The 21271-nt window shown below is 25.3% G+C and overlaps 3 protein-coding genes across 17 annotated transcripts; 1 reads left to right on the top strand and 2 right to left on the bottom strand.

Annotated features, from left to right (window-relative positions):
- Nucleotides 1-3400: 3400 nt before the first annotated feature.
- Nucleotides 3401-14002, bottom strand: LOC411674 (transcription factor RFX3). Of its 14 annotated transcripts, none has more exons than XR_003305168.1 (18): nucleotides 13660-13805; nucleotides 9734-10044; nucleotides 9307-9499; nucleotides 8969-9013; nucleotides 8525-8630; nucleotides 8193-8292; nucleotides 7896-8051; nucleotides 7541-7672; nucleotides 6848-7029; nucleotides 6316-6786; nucleotides 6107-6228; nucleotides 5936-6033; nucleotides 5720-5875; nucleotides 5428-5630; nucleotides 5200-5353; nucleotides 5067-5118; nucleotides 4753-4989; nucleotides 3401-3638 (listed from the first exon to the last, which is right to left on the bottom strand). XR_003305168.1 is itself a non-coding variant. In XM_006564585.3 (18 exons), exons 2-18 carry the CDS (start codon nucleotides 12202-12204, stop codon nucleotides 4946-4948), a joined length of 2535 nt encoding a protein of 844 aa, XP_006564648.1. In that variant the 5' UTR covers nucleotides 12205-12497; nucleotides 13660-14002; the 3' UTR covers nucleotides 4598-4945. The 14 variants fall into 14 exon arrangements, 12 of the variants coding, with proteins under 12 accessions (XP_006564642.1, XP_006564643.1, XP_006564647.1 ...); XM_006564585.3 differs by lacking the exon at nucleotides 3401-3638 and adding an exon at nucleotides 12195-12497 and having other exon boundaries at nucleotides 4598-4989; nucleotides 13660-14002; XM_016913474.2 differs by lacking the exon at nucleotides 3401-3638 and adding an exon at nucleotides 12195-12456 and having other exon boundaries at nucleotides 4598-4989; nucleotides 13660-13804.
- LOC409154 (sorting nexin-30) lies at nucleotides 10692-17248 on the top strand. The gene is made up of 8 exons (XM_006564589.3): nucleotides 10692-10806; nucleotides 14189-14353; nucleotides 14557-14721; nucleotides 14795-14905; nucleotides 15113-15277; nucleotides 15345-15540; nucleotides 15625-15899; nucleotides 15978-17248. Exons 2-8 carry the CDS (start codon nucleotides 14189-14191, stop codon nucleotides 16335-16337), a joined length of 1437 nt encoding a protein of 478 aa, XP_006564652.1. The 5' UTR covers nucleotides 10692-10806; the 3' UTR covers nucleotides 16338-17248.
- On the bottom strand, nucleotides 16973-21231 carry LOC100576972. Of its 2 annotated transcripts, none has more exons than XM_026442296.1 (10): nucleotides 21036-21231; nucleotides 20537-20655; nucleotides 20189-20434; nucleotides 19989-20110; nucleotides 18539-19921; nucleotides 18237-18446; nucleotides 18014-18123; nucleotides 17737-17951; nucleotides 17415-17671; nucleotides 16973-17353 (listed from the first exon to the last, which is right to left on the bottom strand). In XM_026442296.1, the coding sequence occupies exons 1-10, from the start codon at nucleotides 21195-21197 to the stop codon at nucleotides 17268-17270; spliced, it is 2910 nt and encodes a 969-aa protein (XP_026298081.1). In that variant the 5' UTR covers nucleotides 21198-21231; the 3' UTR covers nucleotides 16973-17267. The 2 variants fall into 2 exon arrangements, with proteins under 2 accessions (XP_026298081.1, XP_026298082.1); XM_026442297.1 differs by having other exon boundaries at nucleotides 19995-20110.
- Between the last annotated feature and the right edge of the window lie 40 nt (nucleotides 21232-21271).

The raw sequence follows: 21271 nt of genomic DNA, 5'->3' as shown, positions 1-21271 counted from the left end.
AAATACAACTGTTTATGCTGCAATAGAAAAATTTATTTATTTAATTAATTTTAAAGATTCACCTTTTCTTTATAGTTTATAACATACAAGGTATTTAATATATTTGTAGAACTTCTTTGGAGAGCTGATTCTACTATAAAACTAAATATTTTACTATAAACCAAAATAAATACAGAAATTGTTATATAAAAAACAATAAGAGTTATTTATTAAGTTATAATATATATTAAATTATAAACAATTTAAGTTCATCTTAGATGAAACAAGATAGAATGAAACAAAAATCTTTCTATTTCCAAACATTTTATTTAATGCAAACTCAAATTGTTTATAACTTATAAATAAATCTAAATTAAATTATTATATTAATGATAAAAATATTTAAAAATTTTTAAAAATATTTTTTTTAATTTTTAGAATCAATCTTCCAAATATCCTATGAATATACAAATATTTGATATTATTATCAATGAATTTTCAATATTTTATTTAAAATATTTTTCAATTCATAGATTCATGAATTAGATAATAAACATAAAATTACAAGTTTTAAACATATATTTATTATTCATTTTTTTGTGATTCACACATTCACACAATTCTTAGAGCTTCTTAAATCTCATGTAATTTATACAAATTATTATCATTTTGAGCTGCATTCAGTAAAAATAATCTTATTTAAGTAATAATGAATGACACTCGACTTGTGCAAATCTGGAGGTATCAAAATATTTTCTTTAAGTTATAAGGAAAACGATATTTTTACTTTTCCTTTTTCAGCAGTATCTCTTAATTTTCTTTTTCTTCATTTGTTCTCAGTGTTCATCTCTTAACAACATACTAAAATCTTTTTTTCTGTCTTACAACTGGAATTATTTAAGGCCGTCTTCTTTCGCAACATAGGAAACTGTGTTAAGTTTGATCTTTTATCATCAATAACAAGACTACAATTGCTTGCACTTTGTGAAGCTGATTGATAACTATGTGAAACTTACAAACAGCGATCATACCTAAAAAGTACAAAGTACAAGCAAGTATCGATGAATATAGAACAACATATAAAACATTGAATTAAATAGTATTTATTTTTATGTAGTAGGATATCTTTGTTTGATTTTAATTTTTAAATATGTTATTTCAAAAATGAATTTAATTAACATATATTTCTATATTCAATCATACTTGCCATCATTGAATGAATTATTGACAAGAAAAGAAACATAAATTTCTTAGAAAGCCATTCTTACACTTAATACAGATATCATTAATTTTTACATGTATAAGCTCATTATAGTTATAGAAATATTCTATCTTTTCCTTTTGCACAAATAATATAATGCGCAATCAATGGTTAATTTTCTGTGTGATATTCAATCCCTGTTTTTGACTTAAATCTAAGTTTGACTAGTATGCAATACTTTTATATAATAAATAAATATATATATATTTTCGTAAAAACTATTTGCGAATATCGCATTGTAATAAATTTAATCAGTATATAGTACCCATTATTATAACCTTCAACAAAGTAAATTTTACTTTAAAACAAATTTTTTATGCAAAAAGAATCATATAAGAAAAAATTTAAAAAGCAATATTTTTTGTTCGCTATTTTTACAAAATGTATATTTTGTAAAAATTTTCTTCCATACATTCATTTAATTCATTTTTCTATTTTATTATTTTAAAAAACTTTCTAATTCTTTTTAAAAAGTAAAACATTATAAAAGAAGCCCTAAAGGGGAAGAGCATAAATATCTATTTTGTTCATTTTGGTCGTTTGACCTCGATTCTTTATATAATCAAGGTACAGTAAAAAAATGTTTTCATTCTTGTATGAAATAAAAGGCACCAAGTTTTGCCAAACATTTAGTTTGTTATATGAGTTTCTTTTTTTCAATCCAATATTAAAACGTAGTATTATCTTATAATGGCTTTAAACATTTATGCAATTATTCATTTTCTACACTTCAAAATATGTTCTGATTTGAGATATTTCTTGGAAAATCAGATAATTTATATATTCTGACATAATAATTTTCGATTTTTGTAAAATTGATGTGATTTTACAATGCCTACTTAAATCTACATATTAGTGCTTTGCAATAAAAAATACATTTGCAGCATCAATAATCCTGTATCTAAACGAACTTACATGTAATTCTCAATTTTGGAAGAAATAATATTTTGATATATTCATCCCAGATATTCATTAGTCATTGTCATAAAAATACAGGCTTAATTTTATTTACATGCATGTAGCATTTCCAGAAACTTAAAATGATATTATAATTCAAGTTTACTAGATTGCAAGTATCACAAATGAATTTTTTATCTTACATAAATAATTTAGTAGAATTTTCTAATATTCATTATTAATACATATAAGCAATACATATCAATTTAGCTGAAATTTTGTACTTGTCTCTAAAGATATGAAACTATATATATTCGTTCGTGTTAAAGTAATATATATGTAACGTGAAATGAAAATATATAAAATATGAAAAATTTAGAAATATAAAAAATTTTTTTGGAAACAAAACATAATAACGATTACGAAAGTTTTAATAAATCTGCAATAGGCAACAATTTATACTCTTTTTCGAAATACATTAAAATGCTTACAGAAATGAACATATCAAATTAAAATTGAGTCTTTTGGCATTGTATCTTAAATAATTAGTATTTTCATTAATTCAACTAATTTTCATATTTAAAAAATAGTTGTAATATATAATTAAATTTATATATCATAAATGATGAAAAATGGTATTAATAAATACCGTACATAAAAAATATATTATGTATGTCTTCAATTTTTTGTAACAGTTTGCATATTTTGACATATTTTTGACATACTTTTTTAAAATAATATATATGTAACAAAAAAATTTAACGTGAAATTTACAAATACACATTTGAAATTTAGTTACTTTTTACTACATAAATAAATGATTTGAGTGTCTACAAATACAAATCATTTATCAATACAAACTTCTTTTACATTTAAATATATTAAAATTATGTAATAAATGCGAAATATGTTTGAAGACACTCACAATGTTTACTATTACAATTTGCATATTTTTTGTCTTTTTCATTAAATTTTAACAACTATGCAATTCTTCGTCACACTGTTTATATATGTACATTAATATAAGAACCATAGTGTATATTCTATCAGTAAATCAAAACGATTACATTATACCATTTATTACATTTTACCATTTTTTGTCGCTGTTTTGTACTATTCGTTTAAAAATACTGAAAGAATATATATAGTGTAACACACACAGCGATCTCACAACAAAACTCTTTAGCTCAATGTATAATTAATAAATTACATTAAAAAATATGAATGTTGGAAATTCTTAAAACTTGTATCGATTATATTATAGTGATCTAATTTGCGTTTACTCCAGTAGGAATATTTTTTTTTTTTTTTTTTTGACAATATCGTCGATAAAGAGGATCTGGTAAAATATTACTCAATTATTTGTGCAAAATGGAATTCGTCGATATGAATTATAGGAAAATGATTTTTTCCCCATAAAAATGCTGTCTTTGCGACTTTTCTTTTGCACAAACTAATGTTTGTTATTTAAGCTCACCCGACTTAATTTTTGTGTAATATGCTAAAAATAAAAATATTTTAAATGATACGATATTCAAATCATAAACAATTGATAAATTTTTAAATAATAATAATTTTGTTATATTTGAATTTTTTTAATTCATGAAGATTTTGAAAGAAAAGAAACTTGAAATAATCGAAGAAAATAGTCGAGTAAGCTTTTAATATTGAATACTATAAGGGCATGATAAATTCATGGTCCCATATACATTTCAAAGATGGTTCGACTAGATAATACATTAATGTACTAACATCGTGCCAGCGATACCTTACAGTTGCATTATATGCATAATAGCGTTGAAATTTATTTTAAGAAATCATTAATTTTTTACTTTTTTTTAATCTATCGTTAGTTTTTGATAAATAGAAGCCAAAAATATTAATTTTAAATTTATATGATGATAAAAGTTATGAATATTTAAATATAATCTTGATTTAAACTTCTTAGACATGAAAAAATGCAATTAATGTCATTTGGAATAAATGCAAAAAGCTAAAAAATTACATTATCTATTTTATTAAATTAACGTAAGTTATTTATTTTTTGTCATTTATTCAGAATATTTTTACATTATTCAATTTTTATTATCCAATTAAAAATGAAACTATTGGAAAATTATCAATCAGTACAATGCTCGTTTTTTATACTATTATATATGTAATGAGTGATACTATAGATATATAATTAAAAAAAATAGAATAATAAAGTATTATACTAATGAGTATTATATTAATTAATAATTGGCCAATATTCATATATAATTGAATAATGAAAATCGATAGCAAAAATTTTAACGAACAACGTTAAAAAGACCGAAATTATATTTCATCTATATAATCATTTTATAACTCTTATTAGAAGTATAGTAATAATACGTTTTTAGAAGATATATGACTTTTGATTATTCCAATTAATTTTCATTTTCTTTAAAGTTAAAATTTTATTTATATGTATAATTATAATTTTAAAATTAAAAATATTTTTGGATTCTATTTATCAAAAAAAAATTCTAATTAAGAGATACAAAAATGAATAAAAAAATAATAATCTCCTAAAGTAGATTTCAACTCATGATTGCATTACATATTCTACATGTTATATCACACAAACTTACTTAGATTGTATACATCCTGGGCGTTCGTTATGCAAAAATCTTCTTTGTCAAAGTCATAATACAATAAGATCTCATCTTATATAAAATTATAATTTATAGGACTAGTGTATTAATAGGCCTGCATGCTCTTGTGCTAATGTCATTCTCAGGTGCTAATGGCTTATTTTCAAAACTAAAAGGCGTAGGCACGCAGTTAGCTTAGTTTCATACGTTTTGGTTGATTCGCGTTTGATGTATCTAAAGGGAAAATTTCAAAATTATAAATTTTATACAAATACAAGAAATCTCATTAATATAAAATAAATATAACTTACCTCCATTAGAAGTGGCACCAAATGCGCTAATTAAAGAGCAATTTTGACTTTTCTGAAAAAAAAATAACATTAATTATTAATTTAATAATTATTAAACATACCATATCTCTTATTGTTTGTTAAAAATACACACGTCTCCCATTACTGCAATTGGAGTTGTTCCTGTGGCAACTGCTACTTGATGCTCAATCAAGTAAAACATGTACTCATCATATAATAATCGAATTAAATGAAAAGACCCAAAACTAGCTGCACTTCTTAAAGTAAGATCACGAATAACCATGGAACTATCAAATAAAAAATCAAAAGATGATCAAAATAATAAGCAATTAACCATAATCTTTATATTTGGAATAATTACCTATAAAAAGACCACTTGAGCAAAAATTGTCGAGCAGCTTTTGCAAATGTTGGTTTTTCTTCAAATGGTTTAAGAACTTTTGTTACAACGCTTTTTAACCAAATTGCCCAATCTTCTAATGAATTTTGTTGTTGTAGCGTTACTTTAAAATCTGCTTCAAGACGTTGTACCATTGCATAATCGCATTGACATACCCAAGAAGCCTACAAACAAACATAAATTTTTCATAAAAAATCATTATTTTAAATTATTAAATATATGTACATAATTTTAAATTAATAAATATATGTACCTGTTCTTGCACATTATGAAAATCAACACGATTTAAATCAGCTAGCATTTGATTTATTTGACTAGAATTCTGAAGCACTGCACGTGCAGCTTGAGCAAGATGATTTAATGATGTGTAACGCCTTAGTGTCTGAGCAAATGCAGATACAGCAGTCAACTAAAATAAAATATTTATTAAAATAAATTTATAAATATAAATAAAAATAAAAATATATACCTTTATTTGAGTCATTTCTTCTGGACAATCAGCCATTGCTGATGTTAACCACGATTCTAATCCTTTTGCAAAATTTCGAATAGATTGTGTTAATGAACCTAAAGATTGTATTATAATTAATATTGTAATGATATAATTAATAGACAATGGAATGATCAATGATCAACTCACTTGGTATGGGTCGCAATACATTAGGCATTAATACTTCTACCAAATTTTGATAAAACGTATAATCAACTTTCCTTATGAAATCTTGAACTTCTGAACATTTACACATCTGATATAGCTTAGTCCTAAAAAAAACACAAAATATTAATAAATTTTTAATCATAAACTATTTTTAATTATATTTTTGATGAAATCAAATATAATAATCTTACTTTGATAAATATTTTTCCTCCTCACATTCATCACCATTATTATTGTCTTGACTACGCCAAAATTCTCTCCAAAGACTTTCAACAGTAGCAAATTCAAAATTGAGAACAGCATCTAAAAAAGCTTCACAATGTTCTCTATATATGCTACGGAACGTATCAATATCTTCTAACGTACAATCTTCTGGAAGAGATGAACTATGCCCAACTATTATTTCTGGAAATTCCGGAATGGCACCACTTGCTTCACCAAGATATTGATGATATTGTGGTGGTGAATTATTTGAAGAAATGTTTGTATTTGAATGTGGATTATTTTCATATGTAGTATCCTGTTTTTGATTTACAAATTTGAATCGTTTTGTTTGTGAATTTGTATTTTGTTGTTGACGAGGTGTTCCATCTTCATTTAGCATGACCAAAGGAGAACTAGGTTTAACGCGAATTCCATAATAATGATATTTTGAATTTCCTCTGTAAAAGATAATTAAATGATAATTAAAAATGTAAAATAAAAAATAATAAAGTTTTTTACCTCGTGCCTAAACGTCTGGTTCTTAAGCCCAAAAAAACGGAACGTATTAGTTTTCCAAAACTTGCAGCATTTACTGGATCTAATTTATTTTCAGAACAGTGACGTAAATAATGATTATAAAGAGTGGATCTTGGAAGAGAGACACCATCTGCTGTTTCATAATTTTCAAGCAACCAATGAACCTAATAGATAAAAATTATTATAAAAATTATTAACTTTAAAATTATATTATTTATAAATATTAGATATAATATTAGATTTAAATTAAAAATTAAATAAAATTACATAAAACTACATATAAAATTGTTTTGCTTAGAAAAAATTTTCAAGAAGGAATGAGAGTTTGATAAATTAAAAAAAAATATGATAGAAAATCATAAAAATAAATCACAAATAAAAATCTCAAATAAAATTTGAAAAAAAAAAAAATGTTTATAAATAAGATTATAACAGCATTCCAATGATAAATAGAAGAATAGAATTTCAATGTTGTTCTAAAAAAATTCCTTAACAATGAATAGTATGCATATAAACACTAGTAACATTTATTTTTATTAAAAAATATTTTTTTTGCTTTATTGTAAAACCAAATTTTGAGCTATAATAAAGCTCATATAAAAAAGTATTTTTAAAAAAAGCAGTCTTGATAAATTAGTGTTTAGTTTGCAAATAATTTAGTATTTATCAGCTTACTGTTGCTTGAGAAACTCTAGTTGCATGCGTCATATTTGCAGCTGCTGTTGCAGCATCTTCCACAGTGACAGTAGTATTTCCTGAATTACCACTGATCAAATATGCCCCTCCACCTCCGCTAACCACAGTTTCCTATCAAATAAACCAACATACCAATACTTATTAAATCCAATTTCAAAAAATAATTTTATTATAAATTTTTATTCTATATAATTTTCTAAAATAATCCATATTCCTATTACAGATATAAAAAATATCTACAGAATATGTATTACTTCTAAATATTTACACAAATATAAAAAAATATAAAAAAATTAAGAGCATCAAAAACTATAAACATGCATTGCTATTTTACCGTATTTTCCGTTTGTGGACTAGCACGTGCAGTGGCTGCAGATATTAACGCGTGTGCTGTTGGATCTCCGTCTACAACACTCTGTTGAATAAGATATGTCCCATTACCTTGAGATAACAATTGACCAGTTGTAGAATTTGAACCTTGACCAGTAACCTGATAGTAGATACAATAAAATATTATTTTCATTAATATGATTATAATTTATATTAATATTATAAATATATAATAAGTTTCATTTTATCATATAAGTATCATTTTACTTATTAATTGAACATAAGATTTTTTATAAATTACTTGAGCATATGTTACTGGAGTAGTTGCTGGTGTATAATATTGACTAGAAGCAGGAGTGTACATTGCTCCTGCCTCTCCAACAGCATATACAGGATATGTCCTATAAATCATAAATTATATAAAATTTAATGAAACAACTGAAATGTAACATTGATATATTGATATGTTGATATGTATACATTGATGTATATTTGCCAAAGAAGATGAATAGATGAGAATATAAACAATGTTTATATTCTCTCACATATTATAAACAATAAATTGAGAATAAGAATGAGAATATAAATACTGTTTCATCTTCTTGTGAAGGATTACAAATAAATAATACTTACATCTGGCCATTTGTTGGTATATATGTGGAACCATCTCCCTCAACATATTGAACATAAGTAGGATGAGAAACCGACTCAGACCCCACAGCCTCTGGTTCACCAGACACTGAAACAAATATAATATATTTTAATTTGTTTATATAATTAATATGTTTCACATAAATTAAGTTTTTGAAAATATACTCAATACTTATAGAATTATACCTTTCCAATTGCTAAAAAATATAATATGTATCTAAACATACACTTGCATTCTTAAAATAAAATTTGATATCCAAATTTAATATTTGCTTTTTATTATTATCATACAAGTAAAAAAGTATAGATATATTAAAACATGCAAGATTAATAAGCACATAATAATAAATAATATGTAGCTATTTTACAAATAAATAGTATATTAATAACTAAAAATAATGCATGCTGATTATATTCTGCCCTCACCTACTGCCGTTGTGAGGGATGCGTAGGATGGTGAATCACTGGTGCCTAGTGTAGTCAGAGTAGAAGAACAGAGGTGCATGTTTTTCAGCAGCATGGAAAGGGCCAAATCTCTACTCAAACACTATAATTTTTTTTCAAACTGATCCTGATACTCACCCCTAACATACTCATAAGGAACTTATAAGGAGTGTCCCAATTTATTTTAATTTTCATATCAATACTAATTTTTAAGACCAATTTTTCAGATTTGAATATTTTGTAAAAATATAGTTGACAACTTCAAAACTAACAGCTGAATGAAATAAAAATGTTGAAATTATTTTTTACTTAAAACATACCTGTTACTGTAATAAAATGTGGTGATCCACTGACAATGGTACCAGCAGACGTAGATGCAGCATCAGAATCAACGAGGGTATGCTGACCAGAATGGGTAGTATTCACTACTACTTGTGCTGTAACATGTGCTGGAGTACCTGTTGAGCCATTGGAAGAATCTGCAGCTGCTTCAAGTGGATCCTGAACCAATAACTAAATTATTATTTATAGTATGCATGTTCTCATGATCAACAATAAATTTCTGTAGCAAAAATATTTAGAAATCATTTTCTTATTTCAATTTGCTTATATCATTTTCAATCTCAAATTATTTATAATATTTAATATATTTTAATAAAAATTATTTATATAAAATAATTATTAAATATTTTAAAAAGAAATCTTATTATAAAAAAAAATTTTTAAATACTATATAATTTAACAAACCTGTATAGGTTGCAAATTGTTTGGGCTAGAAGGATCAGAACTAGTAACAACAGTGATAAGTTGCTGTCCCCTTGTAGATTGACTTTGTGCTGCATTACCACTGCCACTGGAGCTAGAAGTAGTCACGACAACAACGCTTGGCTTAGGTTCTACCCCCACTGTTGTAGAGTTACCCCCATTGTTATTAGCTCTGGTAGATGCTGCAAGGGCATACTGAGCTCCTGTCGTAGTCATGGCAATCACTCCTTCACCTCTTTCTACTCCCACTGTATCACTACCACTATTAGTTCCTCGTTTGTGAAAGGAAGTATCTATAACCAAATATATATACAAATACTAATAATATATTCTAACAAATTCAACATAAAAAAATTGCTATATTCCATTTATAAAATATAATTATTAAAAAATATAATTAATTGATAAATTAATAAATTTAATAAAACAATATTTTTATTAAATAGATTTCAAATTGTCTCTAAGATTTTCTAGTAAGTTTTTTTTAAGTTTTAAATGCAAATGAAAATAAATATTTATAATTGAAAACAAATTTTATATATATTTTTTATATAAATATAATATGATACAATGTGCAAGGATATATTGATTATTTTTTATATTGTAACAAATATAACAATCACTTAAATATTGAAAAAATAATACTACAATGGAGTTAATCATTTTTATTATGATAAATTTAAAAATACATATTGTATATCAAAAATTTAATAAATAAAAAAATCGAATATGATTGAATGATGATCGACTATTAGCCGTAACAATAGATTAACAAATATCCTAACCTACATAAAAGACAGATTGTCTACGTAATTTCTCACAGGTGTGCAGCATTCAATAATTTACAGATCAAAGAGAAGCCTCAGAAAGCTTCCAATATGAATTAAACAAATTGTATTGGTACATTCTGTACCTATAGGATAGCAGGTATTAAATAATATTTTAAAGGAAAAAAACGAAAAGAAGAGGGTTGGTGGCTAAAATGCAGCATATGCGTGGCTAGATATAGAATTTTTGTCAAGAGGGTAGAAAGTATCAATAGGAAAACTCGAATCGTAAGTATAATTAGAGAATATTAAATCTTTGCTTTATCTAATAGTAATAAATTTTATTAAGTTGTACATCCGTGAAAAAATGTATATTATAAAAAATAATATAAAAAATATATTATAAAATATTAAAAAAATATATTAATTAGTTTTTTGTTTGTAAATATAATTTCAATATAAAATTCAATATAATATTTTATTTTATAAATAATAATTAATTCAAGAAATAAATATATTATAGATGTATTTAATATACCCAATATCATTCTAAAAAATGATTAGAAAGCAGATTATACATATATGCATTTGACCTCTGTTATGCATGACTGATGCTTGAAAGTACTATATACTTTATCTATTAATTACATTACATATTCTCCATATAAAAAAAAATAAAAAATATATATATTCTTTCACATTTTTTATAAATTCAAAATATAATATACAATGTACAATATTATAAATATAAATTACAAACATATCTAAAAATATTCACAAATTAAAAAATTATTATAATATTTGAAACTTAAAATTTTTTTTAATATCATAGAAATTATATAAAAAATGAAAATAATCTTGTATAATTGTAATAATAATTGTAATAATCTCTAAAATTATATATTTTGTAGCTATGATTTTTTTATACTTCAAGAAATACATTAAATTGAATACATAGAATTAATAAATCTATTTTAATTAAATGCTATGCAGATGTATATTTTAAATATATATCTTCTAAATAAAATGTACATGAAATTATTAAAAATCAATGTAAAAAAGGAAAATAAAGTAAAAAATCTGTAATGATTTCCTATAAAAAAAATTAATTAATCTTAGAAAAAAATTATTCAAATATATATTGTTTTAGAAAGTATAACATTTTTGAAGACATTAAATGTGTTAAATTACAACAAAATCAAAGTTTAATAAAAATCTCTTCTTGTATAAATATCTAAAAATATAAATGTATAATATAGATATTTTATTCAATTATTTTCATTAATATTCAATAAATAATATTCAATAATCTTCACATAAAAGAAAATTAAATATTAATGTATAAATGCTTATAATAAAATGTTATAATAATATATAAAAATATCAATAAATTTAATTACAAAAATTTGAAATAATAATATTTGGAATTATTTCAATAGTTTGATATAGTTTAATAACATTTATGAATAATCAGTTATATCAATTGTCATTATATAAATATATATTAAGAATAATAAAATTAATATAATAAATTTGATACGATATTAAGATATCGAATATCAGAAGATATTGTATTTTATCCCAAAATTTTCTATAAAAAATTACAAAAATACGCGCACGAACAATTGTAATTAGAATGATAAGAAAGCGCGGTTCGTACATTTCTTTTTACTCACCTGTCTTCATGAATGGCGTGTACTTTCAATACGACGCCCGGACGCACTTGCGCGACCGAACGTGTCCCCCTACGTATTTCAACCGAGCTTTTGCCGTTCAAGGAACCGCCGGGTTTGTCACCCAGGAAACCATGCGACAGCCAAGGCACCGTAGAAGTGGAAAAGCGGAGCAGCACACTCCGACGAACCTGTATATTTTGTTGTCGACGGCTAGTCGGAGTGTTGGTTGTCTGCTGCTGCGGTCGCCTTGACTACGGCATCACTGCCCGCGTCACAATCAGTACCGTACCTAATTTTTATTTACTAGGGTGCGATAATTACGATAGAAAATGAACAAACTAAGCACTTATATCATTATAATTTTCGAAAATATTTCTTTTTTATTTTTTTAAATTTATCAATTTTATTACTCGATCAAAAGTGATTAATATATATATATATATATATATATATATGTGTGTGTGTGTTAATTATATATATATATATATAATATATATATATATAAAATTAACACCATATAAAAATTTATTTTCATACAAATAAGATAATGTTAATTCTTTAAAATATATAATTTTTTAATTAATTCAATTTTTTATTAAAGTTTTAATTAATTGAATTTTATAAATGACTAATTAAATTTTGTACAGATTATATTATATTTTGTATAGATCATAATAAATATTCATTATAAAAATGTATAAAATTTAATATTTTAAATTAATAAATAATTATAATATTATGTAATGTTAATTTAAATTTTTAAAAGTTGCTTATAACGAAATATTAACAATAATCAAATTATTTGTTAAAATATATTCATATAAATTAATTTTGAAGCGGGTTCATAAAATTAATGATACGTTTGTGAATAAAGTCACGCGTGCCTTTTTTCATACTAATATATAAATATAAGATTAAATCACTAAAATCTATAATATTTGTTGAGATAAGATTGAATTGTAAGTTTTTTCTTAAAAAATCTCTTGTTCAGAAACAACAAATATTATTCATGAACAAAAGTTTATTATATATTATATATATTATAATTGTATGCGTGCGCAAACGAATATGTTAATGTACAGTATATAATTATAAGTATGATACTGACCAATTGCATTATAACATTTGCTTTGTTTTGATGAATCATTTAAACTAGTCGTTGATTTTTAGCCGATTAAATGTGCAATATATTAGAATTTTTATAATTCTTTTAAAATATATCCCAAATATAATTTGTTTAAATCAATGAATATACCGCGCTTTTATGCGGCGCGTTATTTAAAGTTATTGAAAATTGTAAATTATTAATTATCTTGAAATTTAACTCTTAATACTATTATTGTAAAAAATATATTTTTTTTAATTGATTAAATATATAATATTCAATGATTAAAATTATAGAATTAAAAAATTTTTAAATAATTAATAATATGCATTAACTATTTAAATAATACATAAAACTTACTCGATAACAAATTTTGTGATCGGTAATAAATAATTGGTAATGAGGATTCTTCCGCCATCATAATGGAATATCTCTTGGAAAAAATGGAACTGTATTCATCCTCTTCTTGCCACTCCATACTTTCGCGAAGTCCACGCGAAAGTTTCTAAGTTTTAATCGCGGGAAAAACTTTCGATTGTATCCCGAGATACGGTTTCCACGGGTGCAAATTATTTGCTCTTTATTCCAGAATATCATAAACTTTTTTCAACTACGCTTTATAACAACCAAAGATCGAATTATAGTTCTTCAATTGCAGAGAACAATATACAACTTTTTTTAAAAAGTTTAATAAAAAAGGCGGGTAAATTATAATACTCACGAATTGTAATTTAACTTAATAATTAGTTTAATTTATACAAATTATTTATATTTAAAAGTTTTAAAAATTTTTGAAATATGATCAATGTGCGTATCATATTCATGTTTTATCTAATGTTGCGCATGTGACGCAGTACTGATACAGTTCTTTATACTTGACAATTTAAAGATGATGACTTCTTCAGAAATTGAAGTGGAGAATTTGAGTGAGAAAAATGCAGAAGAATCTGCAATTTTAGAAGTAAGCACAATAGCAGTCGGTGGTGTTATTAAACAGGAGAATCGTGATGTTGATTTTCTTTCAAATTGTAGTACTTCCATCGAAGGTTCCGTGGTAAGAATATAACCTGTAATTTTTGACAGTTACTACATGTATAATTATATTGCAGAAATAAAAATCAGAATTTCGCATAAAATTTCATTATTAATTAATTATTTTAATTTTTTATATATTATATAAATTATTTAAACTAATTAAATTATATAAAAATTAATATATTTAATATTATTTCATTTAATTTACAATTTAATTTTTAGATAGCTTCACCCTCCATTGACAGTTTCTCTACTTTGCCAGAGCAAGAAATATCAGATTTTCAGATAGATTCTAAAGATTCTAGAGATTTACAAGTAAAAGTAGATAATCCTCAAAAGCATCTTGAAACTCTTGAAACTTATATTACTTTTCGTATAACAACAAAAGTAAGTTCTATTTTAAATATTTATATATATATATATATATATTAATAATGATAAAATTTCTATAATGTTTCAGTCCACAAGACAAGAATTTGAAGAAGGAGAATATATTGTTAGAAGACGTTATAATGATTTTATTTGGTTAAGACAAAAATTAGTAGATTCATATCCTACACATATTATACCAGTGAGACATTATATTTTAGAAGCATATTAATCCTATACTTTTTTGTTTATTTTTAGAATAGTTTTTATGAATTTAATTTATTATATTATCTTATTTTATTATATAATTTGTGAAAATTATTTTTATTATTATTGCACATTATTATTATTATTATTGTTATTGTTATTGTTATTATTATTATTATTGTTATTATTATTATTATTACAGCCAATGCCTGGAAAACACACATTACTTGCTCAGTTAGATCGTTATTCCAAAGAATTTATTATAGCACGCATGAAATTATTACATATGTTTCTTAACAGAGTTATAAATCATCCAATTCTTAGCTATGACAAAAATTTGTACATCTTTTTGACTACTAAACCTGCAGTAAGAATATTTTTTATAATTTCTTTGTTTAGTATATTTTTAGATATTATATTTATATTTTTCTTAGGAATTTCTCATACATCGTAAAAATCGTGGAAATGTTCTTATTAAAATGACTGATTCTTTGCAAAATATAGCAAGTACATATACTATGAAACAACGCCATTTTGAATTCGAGCAAATTCGAGATTATTGTATAGCTCTTAATGAAAAATTAGCAACTATAGATAGGATAAATCATCGTATACATAAGGAAAGGCAAGGTATTATAAATCATAATATAATCATAAATATCATTATTATTTTTTTAGTATAAATTCTATTAAATATTATATATATATGTCTAGATTATTTGTTAGAATTACACCAATTACATCCAATTTTTACTTTATGGGCAACTTCTGAGCCAGAATTGGCTCCTTTTCTAATGGCAATTGCTAAAGCAATAGAATGCAATGCAATGGCTCATCAAAAACTTTTAGAAAGCACCCCAAATGAAGAACGAGAATATATTTCGTATGTAGATGCAGTTAAAAGTGCTTTATCCCGACGCGATTCAATGCAAATTGAATATGAAATAACTGTTGAAGAATTGGCAAAAAAGAGATTAGAAAAGGATCAGGTATATTTTAAATTTTCTTTTTAAATTTAGATAACATTAATAAAATGTAATATTTTATAATACTCATTATTTAAATAGTTAATGGATTCTACAAGTGGTAATACTTCAACACAAAATTGGGGTGGATCACTTTGGAAAGCAGAATCTCGTGATGAAAAATTAGAAAGACTTGGTCAGACCATTCCACGACTAGCAAAACAAGCTGAATTATTACAAGATCGTGTGGAATGTGCGAACGAAAATCTTCGAAGTGATTTACAAAGGTGGAATGTAGAAAAGCAAATGGATTTAAAAAATATGTTAATTTCAATGGCAGATCGACAAATTCGACATTATCAACAGTGTATGAATGCATGGGAAGAAATTCTTACTGGTTTAAAGCTAGATGGCATAGGATCTGAAGTTAGTATAGGACCACCTATTAAAATTCCTGTTTGAATGATACAATCTTTTGTTTTTTGAATATAAATATAATAATTATCTTATGCGTTTACAAAGATAAAAAATTTAGTCATCATTTGTGCAATAATATACTTTATTGCATTTAAGAAACTGATCTTTTCAGTTTCTTTATTGCTGCTTCATAACAAATTAATAACTTTATCTTTTAAATCTTAAATGTTTTTTGTAGAATATATGATTAATACTTATATAAATTATAGTGCAATAAATAGTTGCACATGTTGCAAATTCGTATATATTTCAATTTTTTAGATATAAAAGATGTTATGATGAAATGGCTTTATGATATAACGCGGTTGCGTAAAGTTAACGCAAAAACGTAAATAAACTTATTTAATTCTATATATGGATATAATAGGATAATTTTCAATATAGAAAATCAATTATGAAGTATCTTAAGATATATTTTTCTTTCATCAATTAATTTTGGGACCAAATATTAAATAATTTATCACTATTTGTTCTTTTTCTTAATTTGAAACCACAATACATTCATTGACAATCAGTTCTTAATTACCTATATCTGGTAATTACCAAAGTTTATCTATAATATATAGATAGTCAATATATAGCACTAGAATACAATTTACAATCGCTTATAACATTCGTTGTATCATTACCCTTAATACGTCGTTAAGTTTTGGACAATTCATTATAGTGGCACTTAATAATAAACTTATTTAGATAGTCTCGTTAAAAAAGCACAGTAAGAATCTATACAACGTGTTACATCTGCTATATCTGTTATTCAAGTTTGGAAATGATTTTTTGAAATAGTTATCATAAATCTATGGGGTATGTTTCCAATACATTCATTACATTGTACACGCTATCTTACCGATGATGAAATTCTTAGATTTATAACAATAAATATTGTTTGCAATTTATCATCTAGTCGATAATTATCTATTCAATTGAAGAATAGTTTGGCATTGGTGTTATGTAAAATTCCACCAAATTATCCAAATCATGAAGTCTAGTTATGGATTCGCCTAAAAAATATATTATATATATTTTTTTCAAAATAATGCTTTGTTTAATTTAAACATTCACCTGTCAAAGTCATTTCGTTATGTAAAAATCGAACTGTGTGCGCGTATGGTTGTTGTATCTTTTCTCTTAATTTTGGTGCTAAACGTCTGGTCGGGTTCCATAATGGACTTCGAAAATTTGGAACATTCATACAATTTGGCTTCCATGATTCAGGTTTTACTTCTTCTAATGGTAATATATCAGTTATTCTATATTGGCTTGTATCGATGTTCCATGTAAATTTGCATCCCACTTCGTACTGTTTTCTCTCTTGAGAGCTGTATTTCACCAAAATAAGTATTTGAAGTGCAACAAAAATTCCTGAACATAAACTAGTACGAACCATTGAGTTTGATTACTAATTTCACTAGCTTGTATCTTCATAATTAATAGACAGATAATATCACCACTTAACGCGCACACATCTATTATTTCTATATCATAATCACTGCAATGCCAATATCTCTTTTTAAATCTCATACAAATCCAATCAGCAATATGATGAGAAAACGTTTCAATATCGAAACTTAATTGATTTATTGAAACACATGGTACTATCTGAAAATGTAATAAATTTGATCTATTGATGAATAAAACTATCTAAGTTTTAAATGCAATACCAATTTTTCTGCTTTGCTATTGCTAATCATTTGCATTTGGACATAACCAGATCCATGGACGTGCATAGGAAGTACACATTGATAACTTACATATCCTCCTGTTTCCTCATCTGTAAAAAAATATATATATATATATATATATATATATATATATATATATATATATATATATATATATTTGTTTGTTTTTTTATTTTAATTATTAAAAAATAAAATAATTTACCTTCAACATCTGTAATAACTGATATCATTTCATCATCAAGTTCTATGTAACTTCTTTTGAAATGTGCTGTGCATTTTATGCTAGGAAATTGTAAATTTATTTTTGGAACTAATGGAGAGGAATTTATAGAATATTTATTAGAACGATCCCTATTTATGCCTCCATTAGATAGTTGATTCTGATTTAATGGACGTAATACATTTTTTTCAGCTGATAAATTAAAATTAAAATAATATTATCAATTTTATTTAGAATTGAAAATTTTTTTCTTAATATAAACTTATCATATAAAATTATTTTACCTGAATCTATAATTAATTCATTTGATATATTATTTTCTTGATTAACATTGATATCATCTGTTTCACTTTGATCAGAATCCACCCAATGTTTTCTACCATTAGGCAATACAGATGACATTGTAGGAGAGGATGATATTTGATAAATAGAACAGCTACGGTGTTTGAATTGATCCCGTATATGTTTGAAAGGAACTATATTTTCGGCATCCTCAGTTTCATCACAAAATTCATATTTTTTATCAGCAAGTCTTCGTTTTCGAAATGAACTAAGCTTCTCACAAGTTTCTTGTGCTTCGTCTGTGAATTCATATGCTTTTTCAGCTTCAAGAATGAGCTTGTGTGTAGCTCTTGTTCTAGACTGTGCTGAATTCACAATTGGAGGAGGAGAATGTAAGTTAGATCTTTTGCGTGGACTTGGATAACGGAAGGATCGCGATATGGGAGGTGACATTAATCGCGAAGAACATGAAGAAGATGGACTCATAGAAACCGAATGAAGAGGAGAGTTAACGGAAACGATATTATTGTCCTTTGAAGCACCAGGTTGAGGGGAACTAGATCGTTGACTACGTGTGCTTTTATGACTAGATTCTGAATTCCGAGTTTTCAAGATATCTGAGGGCGGCGTTAGAATTGGCGAAGACCATATCATAGTTTTGAGATCAGAAGGAAGTCTTTGCGGTGTAGATCGTGGGGAACACGAAGGATGTTTTACTAGTGTAATTAAATCACTACCGATATTGAGCTCCTGAGACATATCCTCGCAGAAATCCTGTAAGATTTTATCTCTGACCGAGATCGCTTGTTGTTCGATTCGTGAGATTGGACTACTATTTCGACATTTACACTCGCTGCTGTCAGAGCACCCGCACGACTTAACACCTACGACATCAGCAGACTTATTTATATCACAGACACAGTCGCTTTGATTGCTGCTTGAGGTATTTAACGAATCACGGCCTAACTTATCTAATTTAATTGATTCTTCTAAAAAGTCATGTTCTATATTTAATTCGCATCGTGGCGATTGATCAACTGCAGCACATTCAGATGTGCTTATTTTCTCGTCGGAAATCTCGTAACGTTCCACAGTTTTAGTGTAATCCAATTCCTCGACATCACTCATGTCTAACGGCATCGTATCAGAAATTACAGTATCCTGTTTATCGTTAGACTTCTGGTTTTTTGATTTTGGAATGTCCAAGTCCACCCTGAGCACATGTAAAAAGTTGCCTGTGTTAACTACCACATGATTCCAATAATTCAAACAGACAGTAGCACGGAACCTAGGATATGGAGAAATTACTTCGTAGGTGGTATGGACAGTGAGCCCATGTTGAAGACAGTTACATCGTACACAACCATCCCAGTTTGCTGCTAGCTCTGTAATAATTTATAAAAAATATTTTTTAATTTTCTGTAATATAGTAATATCATATATTAATATTACCTTCACCTTCTTCTTCATAAGATGCTGCTACTTTTAAACAGTCTTTACAATTTTCAAGAGATGGTACTGTAGTTATTGTTAAGTATGCTCTATCTGTTGGTTGAAGATGTAGCCAATTTGTACTGAAAATTTATACTCATTAATTTCTTTGTATTTGTATATATGAAAAATTTAAATAAAATAATTGAATGAAATTTTACCAAAGACCATGTATTACTAGTTTATTTCTTTCCATTGGCCATTGAGATATTACAATACTGAGTTCTCTATAGATAGTGTAATTACCAAAAAGCGTAACCTCTGCAACTTTACGTGCAACATGATTTGGAGTAAAAGCCCACCAATGTAATAAGTATTTGTATAAAGAAGTAGTGCCACTCACATCCATAGTATATGTGTATGTAAGTAAAAACTGACCACATTGTGTCAATCCCATTACAATATGTCTTTAATAATAATAATTATTTTTATTACAAAATTGACAATAAAAGAATATTTTTTCATTTTATTATATTTTCTATTAATGTATAATTATATATAAAACATACCCTGCTTCTAATGCAGATTTTGGGATTACATGTAACAGTGGTAAATGTCTCCATGAAGGTACAGTAGCAAACAGTCTTTCTTCTGAGGCATAATTGTGCGCTGATAAACAGCCTCTGATCTATAAAAATTAATCTTTTTACAATATTCTCATTGTTTTTTTTCAATTTTTAATCATTTTACCTTTATCTTTTATTTTTTGTTTTTTGTATATATCATACTTTGCTAACTAATTCAATAATTAATAATTATAATAGGAAAAAAGTAAAGGAGATAAAAAATTATGGTCAAGAACAAAAGAATATTTTTTCTTGTAACCATTTAGTATTAAATATAATATTTCATTTGACAATGAATATATATTACTGAAAAAAAATTGAAATTTTTTTTTCAATTTTATTACTATTCTTTCGTTTTAAATTATTTAAGTTTTGTGATAGTTATTTGAATTCTTGTCAATTTCATTAATATACGTATATGTTAAAGGTTAAGCAACGTTACCTCTCTTAAAAATAGCTTCTGTAAGAAATGTCTTTTACTGCGACGATGAGATAGACATGGTTTTTGGCCCACTATAACATATTCTGATTTTTCAGAGGTAATATCAGAGAACCATTCATTACAACAATCTGAGGTAGTATCGGAAGACGATGCATCCGCCATTTTTAAATAACCCTACTGAAATATATGCATGAATAGCATTGGAAAATATAATTCACTTCGCTTTACGAAACTTT

The sequence above is a fragment of the Apis mellifera genome, linkage group LG8, assembly GCF_003254395.2.
Source record: "Apis mellifera strain DH4 linkage group LG8, Amel_HAv3.1, whole genome shotgun sequence".
Lineage (NCBI taxonomy): Eukaryota > Metazoa > Arthropoda > Insecta > Hymenoptera > Apidae > Apis > Apis mellifera.
Note: the sequence above shows the minus strand (reverse complement) of the source record. Positions and strands in the feature narration are given on the sequence as shown.

Excerpts from the sequence above, each read along its gene's own strand:
- LOC411674 (XM_006564579.3), bottom strand. The coding sequence starts at position 13,777 with ATGGAGTGGCAAGAAGAGGATGAATACAGTTCCATTTTTTCCAAGAGA. Across the intron at positions 6,034-6,106 it reads TGTATTGCGACCCATACCAA|GTTCATTAACACAATCTATT; the intron begins GTGAGTTGATCA and ends TACAATCTTTAG. Across the intron at positions 5,876-5,935 it reads AAGAAATGACTCAAATAAAG|TTGACTGCTGTATCTGCATT; the intron begins GTATATATTTTT and ends ATTTTATTTTAG.
- LOC409154 (XM_006564589.3), top strand. The coding sequence starts at position 14,189 with ATGATGACTTCTTCAGAAATTGAAGTGGAGAATTTGAGTGAGAAAAAT. Across the intron at positions 14,722-14,794 it reads CTTTTCGTATAACAACAAAA|TCCACAAGACAAGAATTTGA; the intron begins GTAAGTTCTATT and ends ATAATGTTTCAG. Across the intron at positions 15,541-15,624 it reads TATACATAAGGAAAGGCAAG|ATTATTTGTTAGAATTACAC; the intron begins GTATTATAAATC and ends ATATATGTCTAG.
- LOC100576972 (XM_026442296.1), bottom strand. The coding sequence starts at position 21,197 with ATGGCGGATGCATCGTCTTCCGATACTACCTCAGATTGTTGTAATGAA. Across the intron at positions 20,111-20,188 it reads CTAGTAATACATGGTCTTTG|TACAAATTGGCTACATCTTC; the intron begins GTAAAATTTCAT and ends ATAAATTTTCAG. Across the intron at positions 17,952-18,013 it reads ATAGCAAAGCAGAAAAATTG|ATAGTACCATGTGTTTCAAT; the intron begins GTATTGCATTTA and ends TTACATTTTCAG.